Source organism: Chiloscyllium plagiosum, chromosome 43, assembly GCF_004010195.1.
Source record: "Chiloscyllium plagiosum isolate BGI_BamShark_2017 chromosome 43, ASM401019v2, whole genome shotgun sequence".
NCBI classification, from domain to species: Eukaryota; Metazoa; Chordata; class Chondrichthyes; order Orectolobiformes; family Hemiscylliidae; genus Chiloscyllium; species Chiloscyllium plagiosum.
This window is the reverse complement of record NC_057752.1, coordinates 11,155,665-11,181,024: the sequence shown is the minus strand read 5'-3', so window position 1 is coordinate 11,181,024 and position 25,360 is coordinate 11,155,665. Positions and strand designations below refer to the sequence as shown.

General features: G+C 42.2%; 1 protein-coding gene across 14 annotated transcripts in view; it reads right to left on the bottom strand.

Moving 5' to 3' along the window:
- The window catches only part of pou6f1 (POU class 6 homeobox 1), a 139,223-nt gene that overhangs the window by 93,556 nt on the left and 20,307 nt on the right, over positions 1–25,360 (bottom strand). For 11 of the 14 annotated variants that reach the window (XM_043682028.1, XM_043682029.1, XM_043682042.1 and 8 more), the window contains exon 2: positions 18,846–18,908. The exons of 1 other annotated variant lie outside the window; for it this stretch is intronic. In XM_043682028.1, the coding sequence (XP_043537963.1) occupies positions 18,846–18,899 (54 nt within the window). In that variant the 5' untranslated portion in view covers positions 18,900–18,908. Of the gene's footprint in view, positions 1–18,655; positions 18,724–18,845; positions 18,909–22,573; positions 22,607–25,360 lie in introns of those variants that run through there. 2 more of the 14 variants (XM_043682030.1, XM_043682031.1) reach the window with 2 other exon arrangements.

Below are 25,360 nucleotides of genomic sequence, written 5' to 3'. Positions count from 1 at the left end.
CACAATCTGTCCGAATTTTACAGTCTGTTTGAAAGTGAGGGAGCTCAATCTGAAACAAGGGTGTGAAGTTTGAATAAGGGTAATTGTGAAAGCATGAGGCTCATGTTAGCTGAGCTGGAATGGGAAAAAACATAAAGGCATGATTATGCATAGGTAATGGATAGCTTTTATAGAAAATGACTTAGAACAACTATACATTCTGTCCAGCTGTAAACCTCAAAAAACAGGTCAGGCAACTGTGACTGATAAAGGCAATTAAAGATTGCGTAAGATTAAAAGAAAAGGCTTAGAAGGTAGTCATAAATACCAACAAATCAGAAACTGGGAAGTTTTTAGATTACAGCAAAGGAGGACTAAGGAAAGGAAGAATACAATACAAATGCAATTTCTCAAGAAACAAAAATGGACTGTAGAAGTTTTTAGAGGTATGTAAAAAGGAAATGGATGGCGAAGATACATGTGGTGCTATTAAAAGCCGAGTCAGGTGAATTTATAGTGTGGAACAGAGAAACGGCAAAGACGCGAAATGATTACTTTGCGTCTTTTTGATTAAGTCCAGGTTGTATTGAGTTTTTTGGAGGGATTTCTGCTATGAGGCCTAGTAGGTTTTCTCTCCCTATCTTACTAAAATTGCCTTATCAGCTGCCTACCTTGCCCCTTTGGCGTCTCTCATGTCCAAATCCAAAGCTTATCGTGTGATGTTCAACTTTTCACTCAGCAGCTCCTGGAATTCACCGGCACCCCTGATTTCTGCACCAGCTTTAAAAGCCTACTGGAAGAACACCATCAGTCCAGAGCCCCAGGTATAGCAGGGTAGGAGAGATCGTCACCCCACTTTGCGGGCAAGGATGTGGAGGTCCTGCGGGATGGGGTGCTGTAGAGCTGGGACTTGCTCTTTTCCCCAAGACCAGCGATGGATGCCATGACACTAGACCATACCAGCTTGCTCTGGGGTTGCTATCCATGTTAAAGCACCCTCAGCCATCTGAAGGAATACACAGCAATGTAGGAAGTCAGTCAATGACCTTTGTTGTGACAGAGAACATCCTGACTCTGCCCACCCAGAATGACTGATTGACTGTTCCCAAAGCCCTGGACTGGCATTGGAGGCTGCCATTGGCTTATTGAGCCAGGACCATTACAAAAATCATGAGGGGCATGGATAGGGTAAATAGACAAAGTCTTTTCCCTGGGGTCAGGGAGTCCAGAACTAGAGGGCATAACTTCAGGGTGAGAGGGGAAAGATATAAAAGAGACCTAAGGGGCAACTTTTTCACACAGAGGGTGGTACGTGTATGGAATGAGCTGTCAGAGGAAGTGGTGGAGGCTGGTACAATTGCAACATTTAAGAGGCATCTGGATGGGTATATGAATGGGAAGGGTTTGGAGGGATATGGGCCGGGTGCTGGCAGGTGGGACTAGATTGGGTTGGAATATCTGGTCGGCAACGGGTTGGACCGAAGGGTCTGTTTCCATGCTGTACATCTCTATGACTTTATGATTCTATAATCTACTGACGACCATGGAACTACTATAGATTGTCGGAAAAACCCATCTGGTTCACCAATGTCCTTCAGGGAAGGAAATCTGCCATCCATATCTGGTCTGGCTTTCATGTGATCCAGACCCACAGCAATGTAGTTGACTGCTAACTACCCTCTGTGCAAATAGGGATGGGCAGCCAGTGATGCCCTCATCCCATGAATGAAAGGAGGCAAGATATTTCCCTGGTTGGGGAATCTAGAAACAGAGAGAACAATTTAAAAATAAAGGGATGTTATTTCAGACTTAGACGAAGAAAATGTTTTTTACTCAGGCAGTTATGAATCTTTGGAATTCTTTACCCCAGAGGGCTGAGGAAGTGCAGTCTTTGAATGTATTTAGAGTAGCAATCAATCTATTCTGTTTGCAAGTAGCATAACGTACTATGAAGATAGTATGGGTAAAAGATACTGTTGTGTTTAATCAGCCATGATCATATTAAATAGTGGAGCAGACCCAACAAGCTAAATGGCCTACCCCTTTTCCAATCTGCTATTCAATACACTCTCTGCTTGCCACATGCGGTGAATTAGCCAAAGACATGGAAATTGATATTTTTCATTTTTAGAGCCACATAGAATTGTGTTCAGTACAGCAGAGACTGTACCTAAGAATATTATGTCATTCACTGGACTGCTATTTGCCTCCCATCCCTGATTGAACAAGGAAGAATCAGCCAAGAGTCACATTCCCATCAGACTGTGAATATATTGATCAGTTGTCATGTTTCCATTGACCGAGAAGCTGAAGTGCCACTTTCTCAATGAAACAAGAAAATAAACTCTCTGCTTGTTCCTGTTGTCTCTGGTGCCTTTAAGTGACAACTTAATTGGGTGCTATTGGTGTTATAGCATAAATTAGAGGAGTTGAAAATGAGCCGAAGGTCTACTAAACATCTCATTAGATTAGATTACTTAGTGTGGAAACAGGCCCTTCGGCCCAACAAGTCCACACCGACCCGCCGAAGTGCAACCCACCCAGACCCATTCCCCTACATTTACCCCCTCACCTAACACTACGGGCAATTTAGCATGGCCAATTCACCTAACCTGCACATTTTTGGACTGTGGGAGGAAACCGGAGCACCCGGAGGAAACCCACGCAGACACGGGGAGAATGTGCAAACTCCACACAGTCAGTCGCCTGAGGCGGGAAATGAACCTGGGTCTCTGGCGCTGTGAGGCAGCAGTGCTAACCACTGTGCCACCATGCCGCCCACTCTGGAGGCAGGAAACATGTTTCTGCTGATGGGTGAGTGCCGGACCAGAGGACACAGCTTAAAAATACGGGGTAGACCATTTGGGACAGAGATGAAGAGAAACTTCTTCACCCAGAGAGTGGTGGCTGTGTGGAATGCTCTGCCCCAGAGGGCAGTGGAGGCCCAGTCTCTGGATTCATTTAAGAAAGAGTTGGATAGAGCTCTCAAGGATAGTGGGATCAAGGGTTATGGAGATAAGGCAGGAACAGGATACTGATTAAGGATGATCAGCCATGATCATATTGAATGGTGGTGCAGGCTCGAAGGGCAGAATGGCCTACTCCTGCATCTATTGCCTATTGTCTATGTCTGGACACCCTATACAGAGTCACAGAGATGTACGACATGAAACAGATCCTTTGGTTCAACTTGTCCATGCCGACCAGGTATCCTAAATTAATTTAGTCCCATTTTCCAGCACTTGGCCTATATCCCTCTAAACCCTTCCTATAATGGGAGGCAACAGAATCAGAGGTCAGAAGATAATTGGTGGAAAGCTGTCAATTGTTTTCCCTCCCCAAGTCTCCTAATATGTCAATTCTGATAAAGTAGTTTACTCTTGAAGAAAATAAATGGAGCATACTGTCAACAACAGAACACTTCAGTTAACAGATTGTCACCACCCTTTCAGAGTGTATACAGCAAACTTGTGTTGTTGAACCAAAACTCTATTGAAGCTTCTTGCCTGGCTACAGTACTGGGCTTGATTGCTGCAAGAATAAAAACTCAAAAGATCTTTTCAAAAGATCGTGCATTTGTCTTTTAAATGTTACATATATCACGTATCATGTGACCAACATAGTGACATAATCAGCACAGGTTTGGTGAACAGCAAAATCCGATTGGATAACACTGGTCCAAAGGCTCAATTCCTGCAGCACCTAGCTTTCACAGTTTCAACTCTGGTCTTCTTTCCATTTTACTATTTGGACCATATATTTTAGCACTCTGTGCTAAACCTCATCTTGATATGATAGGGAGAAAGGATTAAGTAATTACCTCTTAGCAATGATGCCCTTAGGGAGGAATCATCACATCATGATTGAATTTAGCATTCAGCTTGAGGAGGAAGATGTAACAAATTAGGAGAGGAAATAAGGCAACTGAGCAAGGTAGCAATAAAGGGAATTGATTATCAAAACATGGCAGGAAAGGACAGAGTGTACAAAAACTATGCCAACAGATCCAACCAAGGATTGCAAAAAATGGCAAGAAGAGAGTGAAAGGATCTGAATCTGAATGCAGGTAGAACAGATTAATTGACAGCAAAATAGAAATAATGCGTACTGTCTGATTGCCATTACACAGACATGACTGCAATGTGACAAACACTGGATTTCAATATTCTTGGTGTACATGACATTTTGGAATAACTGAAAGCTTGAGAAAAGGTGATGGAGTAGCTCTGTTAATAAGCATTACATTAATATAACAGAGAGAGATGGCCTTGGTTTTAAAGATCAAGATGTAGAATCAGTATGGGTTGAGATAAGAAATAGTAAAAGTCGGAAGTCACTAATCACACTGTAGGACAGGATATACAAGTAGAAATAATGGAAGCTTGTGAAAAGCTGGAGGCAAGAATCATGGGTAATCTTTATCTACATATAGATTGGCTGAATCCAATTGGCAGAGGTAACCTGGAGGGTGAGTTCATGGAGCATTTTCGGACAATTTCTTAAAGCATCAAATGGTACAACCTACCACACAGCAGGTTATTCTATAACATGGTAACATGCAATGAGACAAGATTAAGTAATTACCTCATAGTAATGGTACGCTTAGGTAGGAATGAGCATAACATGATTGAATTTTGTTTTCAGTTTGAGGAAGAGTGGATCTAATATTAATGTGTTAAATTTAAATAAGGAAATTATGAGGGTATGAAAATAACACTGGAGTAAGTGAACTGGGACATGAGATGAAGGGATGGGTCAGCAGCATACTTGAAAACTTATTTTAAAACACTCAGCATAGATTCATTGTAATGAGAAACAAAGAATCCAGGGAAAGGATACACCATCCATGGCTAAGAAATTTAAAGATGGTGTCAAATTGAAGAAAGATTATGGCAGGTCAGAAGATTGGACAGGTATGGGAAGATGGTGGCATGGCGGTAATGTCATTGGACAAGTAATCCAGAGGTCCAAGTGAATGCTCTCCACAGCAGCGGGTGGTATTTGAATCCAATTACACAACTTGGAATATAAACTGGTGTGGTAACCATAACAACTATCAACAATTGTCATAATAACCCATCTGGTTCATTAAATCCCAGGAAGGAAGAAAAAACCTGCTGTATTTACCTGGTCTGACCTCCATCTAACTCCATACACACAGCAATGCAGCTGACTCTTAACTGCTCTCTGACGTGGTTTAGCAAGCTCTTGAGGTACAAGGGCAATCAGGGATGGGCAACAAATTCCAGTACTACTCAGAAGCCAGGAAAGAGTGAAGAAAATATATAAAAGATAGCAAAGAATGAAGAAAATAATAATAAAAGAAAGTAGAGTATGAAAGAAGGCTAGCTAAAAATATATATTAAGATGTCCCAAAGGTATTATAGTTCCGCAGAAACATTCCGGGACAGAACTTAAGAGAAACAGACCCGCACTCAGCATGGAATGTGGTAGCAGGTCAACAACATTGTAATTGTGGTGGGCTTTGTTGTGGCTCTTAAAATTATCTAGAAACTTTGTATCCTGCTTTTATTTGGTCCCGCATCCAGGACCAATCACAATAGGGCAATCTGTCAAAGGGGGGGATCGTAGCAGGGCTTAGAGCACCAGAACTGGACATTGCTTGCTGAAGCTGCAGGAATCACAGTACTCGAAAGGAGGCCTGCTTGCAGTAGATTGCCCCCACCCCACTTACACGTGACAGCTTGTATTCCAGCCGCAGGGCCGAAGGATCTGAAATGAGGTGATGTTTGCCAAGGATGGAAGGAAGAGGTCAGCTTTTTGAACAAAGCAGGTGGTGTATCATCTGGGTTACGGACCATTAATATTTCAAGTAAAATCCAAGCACCAGCAATTTAACTGACAGAACTATGCCACATGATTTCACATTTTTAAACAAAAACAAACCTTACTGTCTCTAAAATTAGCACCATTAAAAAGTTAATATGACTTATAACTACATGGATTATGCACTCAGCTTTATTTATTTTTCTCCCAATAATTCTCTTAGACTTTACAATATCTTGAAGTTATTTACTTCTGTAGCGATCGCCCAAAATCCCAGAGTCCTCTGGAAACTACTTATAGAGTCATAGAGATGTACAGCACAGAAATAGACCCTTTGGTCCAACCCATCCATGCCAACCAGTTATCCCAACCTAATCTAGTCCCACCTGCCAGGACCCAGCCCATATCCCTCCAAACCCTTCCTATTCACCTCAGAGGTAAGACTTTATTTTCTTATTTCTTGACTGTGGACACCTCAGTCCCTCGTCCTAGTTATTTGTTCAATATTTCCAATGTAATCTGATTTGCTTTCTTTTGATACAAGACTCTGTAAAGGGCCAGTGAAGGATTTTCTTCTAGCTTTAAATTAGGCATTAATCCAGCTTCTGTTCCCTTATAAACTGAAATTAAGCCCTACCCGTATTCCTTGCGGTGAATAATGAAGTCAACTTTTTCTCTGCTTACAATGCAAACCTCACTAACTTTTTTCACTTTGGCTATTTTCTCTCCGTGAACAGCAAACTATACACGTCATGTCCAAGCTGCAATTAACTCTCTCAGCACCCAGATAAGCTAATACCACAGAATCTCCCTGAAACTCTACACATTTCTATGACAATGTAGCATGCCAGATGAAATGTTCATCATTCTCAATTCCTCCTTTGATCTGATGAAAGAAATAGGATTTTGCTGTACTCCAGGGTTTACTGGATGCTTTTAAAATAATTTAGCTCAAAGGAGGCCCAAAAATCTCTCGGAGTTGCCCTTTATGCAAGGATTGCAGACATTGCCCCTCCAGTTCTTCAGCTAAGTAAAACCCCCTCTATTTTTATGATCTCACGGAGGCACCTTGAAGGTCATAAGAACCTAAGAATTCAAAGCAGGGGTAGGCCATTTGGACCTTCAAGTCTGTTGCATTATTCATTACGATCACGACCATCTTCTATCTCAACTCCACTTTCAAACACTATTCCTTAATTTTCTGATAATCTAAAAGCACGAGCAATCTCAAAGAATCGTAGAAATGTTAGGGCACAGAAGGAGGAAGGTGGTCTCCAGTGACAGGTCAGCTTGGTGGCCTCTGGCTACGTGCGTCCCCCGGTCCACTGGAATGTAGAATACTGTTAGTTATATATAAACAATATTTAATGTGTCAATTATTTTTGGTGGATTTGCAATTTATCAAGTCAGGGTATTTTGTATTCCTTTAAGAAAACCTACTGTTTCTCAGACAAGAAAAAAGACCATTGGTAATGCTATAAGGACAATTTGCTTATCCTACTTGTCAAAGGCAAAAAAATACGACCAAAATTACCAGTGTGGTGAGAAGCATAAATGGTTTAGAGGAGATTGGTGAAAAGTGTGAGATCTGTAATGAGAAGTGGACATTCCCACTACATCTTATCGTAAGCCTTCCACTGATTTGAGACTTTAACAATGTCATTGTCATGGATCTAAAGGTGTTTGGGGCAGAAATATTTGTCTTACATTTTATAGATTCTGGATTCAGGTTTTCCATAGTAATACATTGTAAGATCAAAAGGGTTATCAAGTCAGAGTCATAGGCATATACTGCATGGAAACAGACCCTTTGGTCCTAATCATCCAAGCCAACTAGATATTCTAAATAAAACTAGTCCCATTTGCCAGCATTTGGCCCATATTTTCCTATTTGGGTAGGAATTAGATTCCCTACAGTTTCCATACTGTAGGGAATCTAATCTAAAATAATATATTCATACAATTACAACATTGAGAAGGCATCTGGATTGGTGTATCAGCCTCCACCACTTCCCCTGGCAGCTCATTCCATACACGCACCACCCTCTGTGTGAAAAAGCAGCCCCTTAGGTCCCTTTTATATCTTTCCCCTCTCACCCTAAACCTATGCCTCTCATTCTGGACTCCCCCACCCCAAGGAAAAGACCCTGTCTGTTTACCCTATCCATGCCCCTCATGATGTTATAAACCTCTATAAGGCCACCCCTCAGCCTCCGACGATCCAGGGAAAATAGCCTCAACCTACTCAGCTTCTCCTTATAGTTCAAACCCTCCAACCCTGGTAACATCCTTGTAAATCTTTTCTCAACCCTTTTGAGTTTCCCAACATCCTTCCTATAGGGGGGAGACCAGAATTGCACACAGTATTCCAACAGTGGCCTAACCAATGTCCTGTACAGCCGCAACATGATTTCCCAACTCCTATATTCAATGCTCTGACCAATAAAGGAAAACATACCAAATGCCTTCTTCACTATCCTATCTACCTGCAACTCCACTTTCAAGGAACTATGAACCTGCACTCCAAGGTCTCTTTGTTCAGCAACATTTCCCAGGACTTTACCATTAAGTGTATAAGTCCTGCCCCTGATTTGCCTTTCTAAAATGCAGCACCTCGCATTTATTTAAGTTAAACTCAATCTTCTACTCCTCAGCTCATTAGCCCATCTGATCAATATCCTGCTGTACTCCGAGGTAAACGTCTTCACTGTCCACTACACCTCCAATTTTGGTGTCATCTGCAAACTTACTAACCACACCTCCTACATTGACATCCAAAATCATTTAATTAAATGACAAAAAGCAGTGGATCCAGCACCAACCTTTGTGATGCACCACTAATCATAGGCCTCCAGTCTGAAAAGCAACCCTCCACCACCACTGTCTTCTACCTTCAAGTCAGTTCTGTCTCCAAATGGCTAGTTCTCTCTCTTTTCTGAGTGATCTAACCTTGCTAACCAGTCTACCATGAGGAACCTTGTTGAATGCCTTACTGAAGTCCAGATAGATCACATCCACTGCTCTGCCCTCATCAATGTGGATAGAAAGAAGCTGAGACTATTTTCCTTGGAGACGAGAGAGTTGGGAGAAGATCAGATGATAAATATTCAAAAGCACGAAGAGCTGGACAAAGTAGAGAAACTGTTCACATTGATAGAAGGATTGGGAATAAGAGAGCACGGATTTGTGGTAATCAGCAAAAGCAGCAATAGTGACAAGAGGAAAGCGTTTTCACTCACAGCAGTGGAGGCAGATTCAATCAAAGCATTCAAGAGGAAACTGGATTATGATCTGAATATTATAGAGTGGCATTAGGTCAACTGTTCTTTTTAAACCCAGCACAGACATGGGGCAAGTGACTTCTTTTCTGCTGAAACAATTTTGTGATCGACCAGCTTAAACATGGACTTTGCCCCCCACGACTGTGTTATCTAAAGGATATGCTAATTGAGTCACCATGGCTTTTTCAGTACTACCTTCCACCACAACTTCTACTCCAGAAGGCCAAGTGCAGCAGGTGCGTTGATATTCCATCACTCATCAGTCACACACCATCTTGAGTTGGACATATTACCATTCCTTGCTCATTGACACCATCCAGGACAAAGCAGCTCACTTGACTGGCATCAAGTATCCACTCCCTCAACCACTGATGCTCAGTAACAATGTGTACCATCTACAAGATGCACTGGAGGAATTCACCAAAGATCCTCAGACAGCACCTTCCAAACCCACAACCACTTTCATCCAAAAGGACAAAAGGGCAGTAGATACACAAGAACACCACCCCCTGCAAGCTCCCCAAGCCCCTCACCATCCTGACTTGGGAATATATCACCGTTCCTTCACTGTCGCTGGGTCAAAATCCTGGAATTCCCTCCCTAAGAGCATTGTGGGTTAACCTACAGCAGATGGACAAGAAGGCAGTTCACCTCCACTTTCTCAAGGACACCTAGAGACGGGCAATAAACGCTGGCAAGCCAGTGATGCCCACATCCCATGAATGAGATTTTAAAAAAACATTGTGGAAACACTGTCAACAAACAAATAGCTGTGGTTTTATTCATTATGCCACCACCTTCTTAGGGGCATCTAGGGATGAATAATAAATTGGCAAGAATATCCATTTTCCAAGACTTTTTTTTAAATTCCCTGAAACACTTCACTGGACTTTGATGCTGCAGCACAGCAGCATGTATGCTTTTGAACAATTATGCCTGGTACTAATTGTGCTTCGATACAGGATCACTTTTCCTTCTGACAATGTTCCTGTCAAATGCCTGGAAGTCTTTTTGCCATATCAAAAATATATTAATGCAAGTTATTGGTACTGAGGAAGGTTAATGCTCACAATATTCAAATGCATTTCTAGGATCAAAACAAATGTACGTGCTGCACATTTTCCATTAGACGTGGAACATAACATCTTATACTAGGTTTGTGGGATAGATTCTTGCTTACAATTTATATAGGTGTCTGACATAAGAAACTTAAAAAAACAAAATATTAATTCACCTTCTCTATATTGCCACCTGATTCCTTCACCATTACTTGCAAAGAAATACTCATCATTATTGCCTAATGAACAAACCAAATATCAATAGACAACTTCATGCAGAATTGGATAGGGACTAGATGTGCACCACAAACAACATTTCTGGCAGATAATGGAGGGAAATTTGCTTCGGACCAGATCAGCAATTGCTGGGTGTTGTGACTGCTCCTCTTGTTTCTCATCAGAGCTCTGTGCTTAAACTGCAGATGTTATTCCATGCTGCAGTGGAGGTTGACAGCAAGGAATTCAGGATGCTAATAAAAGTCGTTCGAAACAGAGATAATGGAGGTAATGGATGAGGTGAAAATAAATTGCAAGGATATATTAGTAAGCAGGCTACGTTGCCTGGTCCAGTTGGCTTACACTCCATGTTGTTAAAGGAAGTGGTGAAGATAGTGGAAGGACTTAAAATAATCTTTCAAATTTCCCTAGATACTGGGAAGTTCCAAAAGATTGGTGAGTGATAAACTTGACAGCCTTATTGAAGAAACTTTGGAAGGAAATTTCTAGTAACTGTGGGTCAGTCAGTTGAAAGTGTGACATTTTCGAAACACTCATCAGGGGAAAAGAAAATCAACAGGCATTTGGACAAATTTGAGTTGATTAAGGAGAGCCAACACAGATTTGTTAAAAAAAATGACAGTGCTTGACTAATAGGAAGGTTGATGATGGAAATGCTGGATGTTCCCTATATGGAAATGATGACAAGATATCAGATAAAAGCCTGTTAATAAAACCTCTGGCTCACGGAATAAGGTTGTATCAATTAGGATAAATAAAATTTGCTGAAGAATGGAAGGCAGTAAAACCGTGGTTAGTGGTTATTTTCCAAACTGGAGTAATACAGATAGTGGTTTTCCCCAAGGAACTAGGATGAGTTGTGAGCATTACAGCTTTTCTAACTATATATAAATGACCTGGATACTGGAATATAATGTGAAATTTCAAAATTCGCTGATTATTCAAAAGTAACCGTGACAGAAAATGAGAATGATAGTAGTTGACTGCAATACAATATAGATAAACTAGAATAGGTAGAAGAAAGTCAATTTTTGAAAATTAAGTTTTAAGTTTTAAATTAAGTTAATTATTTTAAACTTAATAGAAAGATCTGAGGTGATTCATTTTGACAGAAGGAACAGGAAGAGGTACTGTGTACTTTGTGGTATAGTTAACAGGGATAGGGGGACCTGGCTGCATGAACTGAATTTCCACCTGACCTCATCATGTTTTCCTAGCTGAAAGCCCAAGCCAAAAATAGGTGTCACCTCAGCAGGGCACCTGTTTTGACAAGTAAAGTGAACTGGGCAACCGCTTTGCATAACACCTACTATCTGCTGCAAAGATTACCCTGAGCTTCCAGTTGGCTGCCATTTCAATACGCTGCCATGTTCCCTGGCCTGTGTCGGGCTTGCTACAGTGCTCCAGTGAAACTCAGTGCCAGCTGGAAGAATATCTTATTTTCTGCAAAGGAATTCTGCAGCCTTTGGGACTTATTATCGAGTTCAATAATTTGACCACCTTAGTGCTTTTCCCATGTTCTTACCCCCACCCCACACACCAGGCCTTGTAATTACATTGGCTGCTAGCACATACAAACCACTGGTTCCCATCAGCAGCTACTGATTCCCCCAGGCTGACTGTAACCTATTCTTTTATCTGTCCAATTATTGTTTTCTCTCTCTCTCTGGGCATCATCTTCACCAAGCATTTGCCCCTCCCTCTCCCCTACCTCACCTTTAGCAGAAATATACACCTTTTCCGAGCTACACTCAGTTCTGAATAGGGGTTACTGGACCCGAAAGATTAACTCTGCTTTCTCTCCACAGATGTTGCCCGACTTGCTCAGTTTTTCTAGTAATTTACATTTTTGTTTCTGATTTGCAGCATACACTGAAAAGAATAAAAACAAACATTGTGCGATCATCAGTGGACATCTCGCTTTCTTACATAATGGAGGGTGAGTGGGATGATGAAGCAGCTGAAGATGGTTGGGCCTAGGATACTACCCTGAGGAACTCCTGCAGAGATGTCCTGGAGCTGAGATAACTGACCTTCAACAACCATAACATCTTCCTTTGTGCTCGGTATGACCAGAATGAGCAGAGAGTTTTTCCCCTTATTCACAATGACTTTCAGTTTTCCTAGGATTCCTTAATGCTGTACATGAATTAGATGTCATCTTGATGTCAAGGGCAATCACTCTCACCTCACCTCTATAAAACCATGTGTTTTCTGACAGCAGCAGCACCAGGGACTTGGGTTTGATTCCGGCCTCTGTGTGGGTTTGCTCCGGTTTCCTACCACAGTCCAAAGATGTGCAGGTTAAGTGAATTGGTAAATTGCTCCATAGTGTTCAGGGATGTGTAGGTTAGGTACATTAGTCAGGGGTAAATGTAGAGTAATACGGTAATTAGATTAGATTAGATTACTTAGTGTGGAAACAGGCCCTTCGGCCCAACAAGTCCACACCGACCCGCCGAAGCGTAACCCACCTGAGAGGCAGCAGTGCTAACCACTGTGCCACCGTGCCGCCCATAATGGAATGGGTCTGGGTGGGATACTCTGGGAGGGTCGGTGTGGACTTGTTGGGCCAAATGGCCTGTTTCCACACTGTAGGGATTCTATGATTCTAGAAGATCTTAAAGATTTATTTTAATTAATAAAAAGTTTGTATGGATGTTAGTCTGTTTTGTAACCAAGCTTTCTCCTATAATTCTAAAATATCAAGTTGCATTTTCATGAAACTTAGCATTATAGTTATTATTCATTAGGGAGAATGTATTACACTAACTAACCCAATTTATACATGCTGTATATTACAAATCAATTTTTCTATAACTCAATATCTTTAAGTGCTAGCTTGAAATATTGGAAAGAAAGGGAAGTTCATATTGGACCTAACTTTAGTGAATAGAATACAACAGAATGCAACAAAAAGAAAGCAATTTTTCAGTCATGAATAAAACATGCTTTGTTCAGTTCAAAATTGTAGCAGGGCATCATACCCGTCGGTGCTTCAATGCCCTCAAAGTGCCAGCATCCATGCTATTTCATTCTTTTATTCTGGTTTTGTGATTTTCATGCTTCATAAGCCATGTGATAAGAAAGGGATCCTGTATGCAGGCAGCATTGGGGGAATTTGTCCCTGCCTCTGAGCCAGGAGGCCTGGGTTCAAGTCCCAACTTTTCCAGAGGTATGTAATAACATCTCTGAATAGGACGATTTATGAGAAAATACGAGTAAAACTGGCAAATGATATCACTGGTCTGACTCACCTTCTTTATGTTTGAATATGATCATTGTGACCATTTCCAAATATTACTGTTTTTTTTTAAAAAAAGCTTTTCTTTCCATTTTGGACAGAGTGGGGTTTTAAAAATCAGATGATTTGCAAATCCCAGCCTTGATCTGATACAAACAAGCCTGTGTATATCAGACATAATCAAGTTACCTGCTCTGGAGAGGTGGGTCTATAGTTGTATGCAAGTTGTGGAGTTATAGATTCATACAGCACAGAAACAGACCCTTTGATCCAGAAATCTGCGCCATCCAGAAACCCAATCTGACCTAGTCTTATTTGCCAGCATTGGGCCCATATGCCTATAATCTCTTCCTATTCACATACCCATCCAGATGTCTTTTAAATGGTGCAATTGTACCAGCCTCCACCACTTCCTCTGGCAGATCGTTCCATACACGCACCACCCTGTGTGTGAAAAGGTTGCCCCTAGGTCCTATTTAAAACTTCCCCGCTCATCCTAAACCTATGCCCTCCAGTTCTGGACCCTCCCATCCTAAGAAAAGGACGTTGGCTATTCACTGTATCCATGTCCATCATGATTTTATAAACCTCTAGAAGGTCACCCTTCAGCCTCTGATACTCCAGGGAAAGTAGCTCGAGCCTGTTCACCCTCTCCTCTTAGCTCAAAACCTCCAATCCTGGCAACATTTTGTACATCCTTTCCGCACTCTCAAGTTTAACAACATCTTTCCCACGGAAGGGCGACCAGAATTGTACAGAGTATTCCAAAAGTGGCCTCACCAATGCCCTGTACAACTGCCACATGACGTCCCAACTCCAGCACTCAATGTTCTGGCCAGTGCGGGTGTGAAGCTCCATTACTAATATTTTGGCGACGATTTAAGTTTAGCACGGAGCAGTTGCGTTTCTCAGGGCTCGGAAGCTTGGCAGGGAGAAGGGGAGAATGGCTGCACCCAGCAATTCCCTGCTATTCATAGTATTGTTTCTGGGCCAGGAAGACCGAGAGACCCATCCACCCCACTCTGCCCACCTGACTCCACAAACAAACCTTTTGCAATGATTGGCCAACTGCACAAAGTTCCCACCACACCCCTCAAATCTTTCTTTGGCAGCAGTGAACTGGTCTGTCAACCTGGCCAGCTGCTTGACAGGAAACAGAAAACAGAAGAAAAACAAGATCATGTCCTTAAATTCAATCAGCAGGTATCCCCATTGCTGGAGTTTTCAAGTTTCTACTCAGCATCATACCCTCTCCCCAAACTATCTGGGCCTTTGCTTTCTGCTTCTTCTTTTAACTGTTTAATTTGCAAAGATTTTCTTTTACTGCTTACAAATATTAACTGCTGATCCCGTAAATAGCTGTTAAAACCCCAAAATTAACATAAAACATCATAAACTCTTGTAAATTTATTACTTGAGATCATTCAGTTCCTTTCCAAAAATCGATTGTATACCATAATTGTCTCAATTGTCATAATTGCTGGCACAAATAGCAATTTAAGTTTAAAAACCCGAAAAGAACTGCAGATGCTGTAAGTCAGAAACAAAAATCAGAAATTGCTGGAAACACTCAGCAGATTTGGCAGCACCTGTGGAGAGAAATCAGAGTTAACGGTTCGCGTCCAGTGAGCCTTCCTCAGAGAATCATTTCTGAGGAATGGTCACTTGACCAGAAACATTGAGTTCTCTCCACAGATGCTGCCAGACCTGCTGAGCTTTTTCAGCAACCTCTGTTTTTGTTTCAACTTAACAGTTTCTCATTTAGGCAATTCACTCAAAACATTAAACTGAATATTAGAAATGCAAAGGAGAGGTTATCCTGAGATCACCAAGTGCACAACAATCTTATCAGGACTCTGTAGACACTTGCACACTAAGCAGTTAAGGTTTCCAATATGGGCAAGAAGAGGCAGATTTAATCCCAGTTAAATCAGGGCAGAGTGCTCCCACTCAGGATCTGCAGTCTTAATTTGCTTTTGTATCTTATAGATTAGATTAACGAAGTTTTTTTTAGAAGTTGCAAGCATTTTGCTGCACGGGTATGCTTTTCAAACACTAACAGCAATTGAGACTAAACTGGCAACATTTAAACTTTTACTGAAGGATGCTTGCAGGGGTCTGTATTATACAAACACTCTCTTTCCACTTCTCAGACTCTGAATCTAAGTATCTAGCACCATCATTTTTCTTGGCAGCCAAAACAAGAGTGGGGGCAAAATATTAATCCTTGACAGACTTGTCAGAGAGCCCTTTATAACTGATTTGCAGAGCTTGTTGAAAACATTTAAGTCACTTTTGCATTGGGACTAAGGGCTGTGCCCTATGTTTTTTGCCCAAGTCCAAGTTACATCAAGTTATTTTCAGTGTCGCCACAAGATGAACAAGTTTTCTTGCCATATCTTATCAAGCACGCCACATTAATTGCTACCCCTATCTCTATGGCATCTCTCAAATCCAACTTGCATCCGCTTTTACCATGTGCTCTTCCTGGAACAACACACCAGTCACCAGGTATCCACTGAAACATTGGCATCTCTTGCACGCTCCATGATTAAAATGCTGCATTTCCCCCTGCCAAGCAGTGGCATTCTGAAGCTGCCCTGCTTGTTAAAGGACACGTTCATAAAATGACAGAGAAGTGGAAGATGCCACCACAATTCACCGACAGGGACTTGGAGGCCAGGGTGGTGCAGAGGAGAGCTGTAGAGTTCACTTGAATGTTGCAGGATGAGTGGTGTCCTGACAGAAGTTTACAAAATGGAGAGGCATGGAGCGAATGAATGGTCAGAGACTTTTTCCAAGGGTAGAACTGTCAATTTCCTGGGGATATAGGTTTAAGGTAAGTTTAAAGGAAATAAGAGAGGCAGTTCTTTTTTAAAAAACACAGAGGTTGGTAAGTGGCTGGAATGCACTGCCAGAGGAGGTGGTGGAGGCAAATACAGTAGCAATGTTCAAAAGGCATCTTGACAGATATATGAATAGGCAGAGAATAGAGGGATATGAACCACAAAGAAGTGAAAAGATTTTAATTTAGAAAAGCATTGTTTGTCAGCGTAGGCTTGGTGGGCCGAAGGGCCTGTTCCTGTGCTGTACCTCATTTGTTCTCTTTGTTCTTCCCAGACTGCTAGAAGAGGCCATGCCACTACACTCTGGCAGCCGGGTCTGACTTCATTGGCTGGGTCAGTGCCTTTTCAAGGTTGCAAAGAAACAGCAGGCAGTGCTGCAGAAAGGTCATTAACCTTCTCTGCTTCACCATGGTAAGTATCACACTCTTCTCTCTGCCACCTCACAAGCACACTACCTCTGCAACTTCACCTACCTCCCACCAAAGGTCAATGAATGTGTACCACTCATTATTGTCTGCAACACCTTCCCTCATCCTTTCTCCCCTCTCAGTCTCTCACTACAGGACCTCTGTGCTGCCTCCATAATCCGTCAGTGGATCCCACCACCTTTCCGACCTGCACCAGCACTAACAGCCGTGCCACCCACTGTCACCTCACACATTCCACCACTTTTTCTCATTGTGGGAGAATTCAGCCCACAACAGGACAGAGAGGCTCGACTGTGGCTGTCTGCCTGACATCAGGGTCCACACCCACATTGGGGAGAGAAATTTGACCCTTGCAGGAGAAGATGGAAGTGGTCCTGGGCTTGGAAGGTGCTGTCTAGATCTTTGGGGAATTTCTGCAGTTGGTACACACTGCTGCTCCTGAGCGTCGTTGGTGGAGGGAGTGGATGTTTGTGGATGTGGTGCCAATCAAGTGGGCTGCTTTGTACTGGATGGTGTTAAGCTTCCTGAATGTTGTTGGAGCTGCCCCCATCCAGAGCAAGTGGGGAGTATTCCATCACCCTCCTGACTTGTGCCTTGTAGATAGTAGACAGCCTTTGGGGAGTCAGGAGGTGAGTTACTCACTGCAGGATTCCTCGCCTCTGACCTACTCTTGTATTTATATGATGAGTCCAGTTCAGTTTCTGGTCAGTGATAGCCCCCAGGGTGTTGACAGTGGGGAATTCAGTGACGGCGATGACATTGAACATCAAGGGGTGATAATTATATTCTCTCTTGTTGGCAAGGGTCATTGCCTGGCATTTGTGTAGCATGAATGTCTGTTCAATGGCATTGGCTGGTGTCAACCCAAACTTGGATATTGTTCAGATCTTTTTGCATTTGGATATAGACTGTTTCAATATCTGAAGTCGCGAATTATGCTGAACATTGTACAATCATTGGTAAACATCCCCACTTCTGACCTTAGGATGAAGCAGCTGAAGATGGTTGGGCCCAGGACACTACCCTGAGGAACTCCTGCAGAGATGGAGCTGATATGATGGCCCCCAACAAACGCAATATCTTCCTTTCTACCAGGCATAATTCCAACCAGCAGAGAGTTTTCCCCAGATTCCCAGTGACACCAATTTTGCTAGAGTTCCCTGATGCCACACTCCGTTAAATGCAGCCTTGATCTCAAGGGCGGTCACTTTCACCTCACTATTACCTATTTATAATGCAAATTATAGTTTTTATTGAACATAATTTGACTGCTAGTTCCTACTTAAATTTCAGTTGCTGCAGTATTGATTATTACAGTAAAGGTTTTAAATAGTGAAATCTTGTCCATCAATTTCTTCCATTGGGATTGTTTAGAAAGTTTTGGTTCTACCAAGTTATTAGTCTCCAGGGGTCTGCAACAGAGGTGCACAAAGGCCATTGTTGGTTTATAGTCTATGTAATTAGCTCCTCAGCTCGAGATTTTCCATCTCATCAAAACATGTTCCAAAAAGATTCCAATTCTCCTTCTTTCCCTTCCCTGAGGAGAGAACCGGAGGGCACTTGACATAAATAGTATCCAAACCTGATTTGTTTCTTCCTCACAATAGCATAATTGCAATTAGAAACTCACATTAGAATCCCGGGAAAAAGCTAAATCCTACCACTCAGTGTCACAACACATATCACGACCCCTAAGAGTATCCACGTGTTCAGTTGTTGCATCTTTTCCTAGTTGTACTCCTTCAATAAATTAAACAGCAAAAATGATTCAAAAGTAAAAAGACTTTTACATTACCAGGGAAAGCATGTACGTTCCAAACGTTCCACTGGACATTTGAGAGCAAAATAATTGAAGTAATTCTTCTATTTCAGAATGCCAGCACATTAATACAAATTTAGGGAAAGAAAAACATAATAATCAAAAAGTAGATATTTTACACTTTCAAATAGGATGAAAAGAATAATAAAGAGGAGAAGTGTCATACCTGCTTAACGATAGACAAAGCGTCACACTGCTCTGTCAGACTGCCAGTTTCCATTGTACATCACTGAAAGAAAAAAATTGATCTGCCTTATCACATAACAGGGAACAGAATGCGAATAATGAACTTAATTTGAAGGTGACCAGTAACATGAAATTAGTTTGTTTAATCTTGAAATGTAGGACTCTAAAATGAATGGCTGCATAAATATCTTGTGCACCACTGGACTGAATATTTTGAAAATATTCCCAGGAATATGAATTCTCAATAAATATTTGTCCAATCATTGCACTGTTGTCTTAGACAACATGCTGCTAAAAAGCAGCTCTTGTGAACAAGATGTTCTGTTACAAAACTTAGTAAAGTAGCAGCACGGTGGGCTCAATGGCGAGCACTGCCGACTCACAGCACCAGAGACCCAGATTTGATTTTATCATTGGGGTGGCATGGTGGCTCAGAGGTTAGCACTACCGACTCACAGCGCCAGGGTTCTGGGCTCGATTCCAGCCTCAGGTGACTGTATGGAGTTTACACATTCTCCTCATGTCTGCGTGGGTTTCCTCTGGCTACTCCGGTTTCCTCCCACAGTCCAAAGATGTGCAGGTCAAGTGTATTGGCCATGCTAAATTGCCCGTAGTGTAGGTTATTAGTCAGGGGTAAATATAGGGTAGGGGAATGGGTCTGGGTGGGTTACTCTTCGAAGGGTCAGTGTGGACTTGTTGGGCCGAAGGGCCTGTTTCCATATTGTAGGGAATCTAATCTAATTGTGCAAACTCCACATAGGCAGTTGTACATTCTCACCACGTCTGCATGGGTTTCTTCCGGGTGCTCCAGATTCCTCCCACAGTCTGCAGATGGTGGATTGGCCATGCTAAATTGCCCATAGTGTCTAGGGGTGTGCAGGCGAGGTAGATTAGCCATGGGCAATGCAGGGGTAGGTCTGAGTGGGATGCTCTTCAGTGGCTGTTGAATGGCCTGCTTCCACAAAGTCGGGATTCTGTGAAGTGTGTTCAATCATAGTTACTGCGACTAAGGTTAGTTAGTTCAATATTTATGACCCAGATCTTCCCGAACATTTCTCCTGGGGAATGTGCTTTGCCCATCCAAAAGGGTCAGAAAATGGGGATGGAGACTCGGTACAATGGGTTTTCATCCTTTACATTGGCTCTGAACTTTAATGGGTCCCCCAAATAAACCAGCAAAGTCTGTGCCAGCAATACGCAAAGAAACAACATGTCAAAGCAGCAGGAGAATAGAGCTTGAATAACCATTGGCTTCTTTTGAAGTCAGTTCCAGTCCTCCTCATTAATTTCCCCAACACTCCCCCCACAGCCACCAAGCTCCTTTATCCACATCTCTAGCTAGTGAGCCATAGTTAACAATTATCCTCCCTGCAATTTTTTTGTTTCTTTATACTTCTGTTGTGAACAATTTTACTTGCTTTTACATTTCTTCTAATCTCCATATTAAATCACTGCAATCCAGCTCTTATTGTGTATTGTATTTGATTACACATTGTTGCAGAAGTAGAGGGAACCAAGGGATAAATGAGAGTGAGGAAATTAAAGCTAATTAAAATCAGCAGAGAAGAAATATTGCAGAAACTACAATCTGACAAATCTCCAGGACCTAATGGCCCACCGTCCTCAGGTTTCAAAACAGTCACCTGCAGAGATTGTGGGAACGATTTTCTAAAGCTCCCTACAATGGTCTACAACAGTCACAGCAAATTTGAAGTCAGCAAAAGAAACACCACTTGTCAAGAAGGAAGGGAGAAAGTAAACAGTGCACAGCCCGTCAGGCATCCATCAATCATTGGGAAAATGCTGGAACGTATTATTAAGGCAGCCTTAGAAAACTAGTATGATTAGAGCAAGTCCACATGTTCATGAAAGGGAAATCGGGTTTAGCAAATTTATGAGTGATGCTCGAGCAGATAACTAGTAGAGTAGATATTGGGGAATCAGTGCTTGCTTTTCCAAAAGACACTCAATATGGTGCCATACCAAAAGGTTAATTCAAAACATAAGGTTCATGGGGTTGGGGTGATCATTTAGCAGGATAGAGGACCAGTTAACGACAGAAAACATAGTCACTTGGAAAAGTGCATCGATTCTCAAGCTTGACTCCTGACATCGTCACAAAAGCTAAACATTTAATCAAAGTCCGCAATTTAACTGTCTGATGGACAAGTACCAGCATCCACAGCATATAATAATGACAATTATTATAAACAAATTAATTCTTACCACAGACAGACTAAAATATGAATTATCAGCATCACTCTGCTGGTGAAATTCTCAACTTCCTCTTTGAACCCTTATACACACAGATAGACAGAGGCAAGCAAATAAACATAGAGAGAAGGATAACGGGGTAGCAGTTCAATAGCACCAGTCCATAGGATTTCATGATGTACCATTTTTGTTTCCCATGATCTCCCTATTTCAAGATCCTTCCAACTCTCTGCGGAGGGACACAGAGTAGTTGACGTACAAAATGTAAAGTCTTTGAGTCACTGGTTGCATGCAACAGCTCACAGCAACTAGTGGGAGTGCATATCTAGATGTCTTCCAGGTTGTGACAGTGAGTGAGGGAGAGTAAGAGAGTGCAAGTCCTTGTCTCTTCTGCAGTCTGGAGGTTTCTCTTTCTCTATCGTTCACAAACACCTAGGACCAATCAGCGAGTTGTTGCCATGCGGATGACTTCTAGCATCCACAGCTGGTCACAATTCCACAAACCAATCAGCAATCTGTCGCTCGGCAAAGCTCACTCTGAACACACCCCAGTGCCACGGCATCTTACACATCTTCCCCACTGCTGGAACAAAGCAGCAGTGTAAACATAACTCACAATGAGTTCCAGTCACTTGTTTTTAAAAGTGCAGCAACTCCTTCCACATTCCTTGATGCAAAACAGTACTTTCCATTTTAAATCAGCAATCAAAAATAGAGTAAAATCAAAAATGTGTTTTTACATGCCCCCATCTTTACCGGAGATGAAACACCATTTCCAAAATGTGTGTTATCACAAAATATGCGACGCATAAGCAACAAATACACTATTATGTCAGGCATAGACTTCAACATGTTGAAGAACCAATAATAATCCCAAAATCTATTTTCTACTTTCTGTGATATTGGTTTAGTTTCTTAGGTAATTACCCCATTGGTTTAGTTTCTGGAAAAATCCCACTAGTTTGTCTACTCCCTACTCATCATCTTGCAACAAAACTAAACCTACCCCCAAATCACTGGCATCAATCACAAAGTTAAAAGATTTTGTAAAGTCAGAGGCAGCTAACTCTGGTTCATTTCTAAGGACTATCTTCCATGCTTTTTCCATGTGTTACTGCATATTATAAGATGGTCTAAATAAACTGTACAGTTAGGTACATCAGTTACAAATTGATTTGCAACTCTTTGGAGTAGCTGTGGCATGTTTTAAAACAATTATTGGTTTAATCCATTTGGTGTGACAAAAATGTATATCTCTTTAGCCCTTAATCTTGATGGCACTTGCCAGTACCTCCTCAATAGATCAATCTTAGAAAGGAATGAGCTATTGCCAACCTTATCAATACAGTCTTCTAACTATGGAATTGGGGATGAATTTGTGTTTTAACTGTTTACCTTTCTATAATCTATCCAGAATGTAGTTGATCCTTCCAGTTTAGGGACCTGGTATCAATGGGAATCAGGGGGAAAATTCTCTGCTGGTTGGAGTCATACCTGACACATAGGAAGATGGTTGCTGTTGTCAGAGGACAATCATCTCAGCTCCAAGACATCTCTGCATGAGTTCCTCAGGGTAGTGTACTCGGCCCAATCATCTTCAGCTGCTTCATCAATGACTTTTCCTCCATCATAAGGTCAGAAGTGGGCATGTTTGCTAATAATTGCACAATGTTCAGCACAATTCACGACTCCTCAGGAACTGAAGGAATCTATTTCAAGTGCAACAAGATATGAATGATATCCAGGTTTGGGCTGGCAAGTATCAAGTAACATTCACACCATACAAATGCTAGGCAATGACTATCTCCAATAAGAGACAATCTAACCACTGCCTCTTGACATCCAACGGTGTTACCATCACTGAATACCCCCACCATCAACATCATTGGGGTTACCAATGACCAGAAACTGGACTTGCCAAATAAACACAATGGCTACAGGAGCAGGTCAGAGGCTAGGAATACTGTGGCAAGTATTCCCAGGCCCACCAATAAGGCACAGGACAGGAGTGTGATGGAACACTCCACTTGAGTGGATGGGTGCAGCTCCAACAATGCTCAAGATGCTTAACACCAATCAGGAAAAAGCAGCCCACTTATTTGGCACCACATGCACAAGCATCTACTCCCTCCACCACAGACAATCTATAAGACGCAGTGCAGAAATTCACCAAAGATGCTCAGACAACACCTTCCAAACACATGACCACTTCCATCTAGAAGGACAAGGGCAGCAGATACATGGAACACCACCCCTTGCAAGTCACCATCCTGGCTTGGAAATATATCACTGGTCCTTCAGTGTCACTGGGTCATAATCCTGAAATTCTCCTCCTAGGGGCATTATGGTTCAACATACAGCACATGGACTGCAGCGGTTCAAGAAGGCAGCTCACCACCACCCTCTCAAGGGCAGTCCCCCCTCACCTCCGTCCAAAGCCCCAAAGGATCCTTCCACATCCGTCAGAAATTTACCTGTACCTCCACACACATCATCTATTGCATCAGTTGCACCTGATGTGGTCTCCTCTACATCAGTGAGACAGGATGCCAACTTGCCGCTCGTTTCAGAGCACATCTCTGGGACACCTGCACCAACCAACCCTACCGCCCTGTGGCTGAACACTTCAACTCCCCCTTCCACTCTGCCAAGGGCATGCAGGCCCTGGGCCTCCTCCATCGCCAAACCCTAACTACCCAACATCTGGAGGAAAAACAGCTCATCTTCTGCCTTGGGACCACATGGGATCAATGTGGATTTCACCAGTTTCCTCATTTCTCCTCCCCCCACCTTATCCCAGGCCCAAGCCTCCAACTCGACACCGCCCTCTTGACCTGTCCATCCTCCTTCCCACCTATCTGCTCCACCTTCCTCTCTGACCTATCACTTTCACCCCCACATTCATCTACCTATCATATTCCCACCATTTATCCCTCAGCTCCCCAGGCCCACAAGCCTCATTCCTGATGAAGGGTTTATGCCTGAAACGTCGATTCTCCTGCCCCTTGGATGCTGCCTGACCTGCTGTGCTTTTCCAGCACCACACTCTCGACAATCCGGAACGGTCAATAAATGCTGGCCAGTCAGTGACGTCCACATCCCATGAGTAAATTTAAAAAAACAATACTACCATTGAACTTCACCTGCTGTGGCTAGATTTAATCAACGATTTTCCAGCATGTATTGAACCTCAACCAGCATCGAGTTTTTTCTCTGGGCTCAATAAGGATTAGGTTTTATTCATCTGACTCTTCTACACCCGTAAAATGTCGAGATAATGTAGTACATCCAGATGCATATCTATCGATGATGTTATGCTTCTTAAATTGCCTTACAAGATATTCCCATTGTCCTTGCTCTAAATGTGACAACCACAGTGTCTCTGATCCAGTATTTCCATATTTGGGCAGTCAGATTGTCAGAGGATCGCTCTGAGAACTATTTAGCTCACCTTCTACCTTAGTCTTATTGTTTCCAACATCCTCCAGAGTTCAATGAAAGTCAAAATGTTAGTCAATAAGATAAGTGAGAGTATATCCCGTTTTATTGTACAAAAATCCAATTAGAGTGTGACTTGTTGCCTGGACCAGTGGTGGTCAGGGTTGTAAAGGAATTATCCATGGAATGAATTGATTTATTCCTAAGGAATGATTTGGCAGGAGTAAAAGTTATACATTTACCCATAATTGTGAAAAGTCAGAGCGAGGCTAAGGAGACAGAAAAGTTGCAAGAATAGGTTTGAGGTATTCTTTCTATCATGTGTACTGACCAAGGCAATTGCTAAACAAAGTCTATCACCAGAGGTTACCCTAATACCACAAGCTTATGTTAGGGTAGCCAAAACTCTGGATAATTCAAAAGAAGTGTTTGGCATGTCTTTATTAATGCTCAGGAGGCAGATTCTGAGTTAAGCTAGTTAACAGACACAGCTCATACTGAAGTTGAAGCTCAAGGAGTTCCAGACCATTATTAAATTAGAAATGGAGTTCTCATGAGGAAATGGAGACAGGCTCACAGACCTGCAGACAAAAAAATGGATGGTTGTTCATCAAATAGTGGTAGCCTCCAGATATTTCTCCTAAATCTAAATGCTGTCTGCCTCGTTAGCTTCAGAAGGCCATTCTGCTCCCAATTTACTTGCTAATTCAATTAAGCTAGCTTTTGTAATTTTATTTTTAAATCTGTGAGGGACAACTCTGCCACCTGCAGGAAGTTTTTCACAGTTTCCAGTGTCATTATATTTTATTGTCCACTGTTTAATTCATGGTTGGCCTTCTAAGG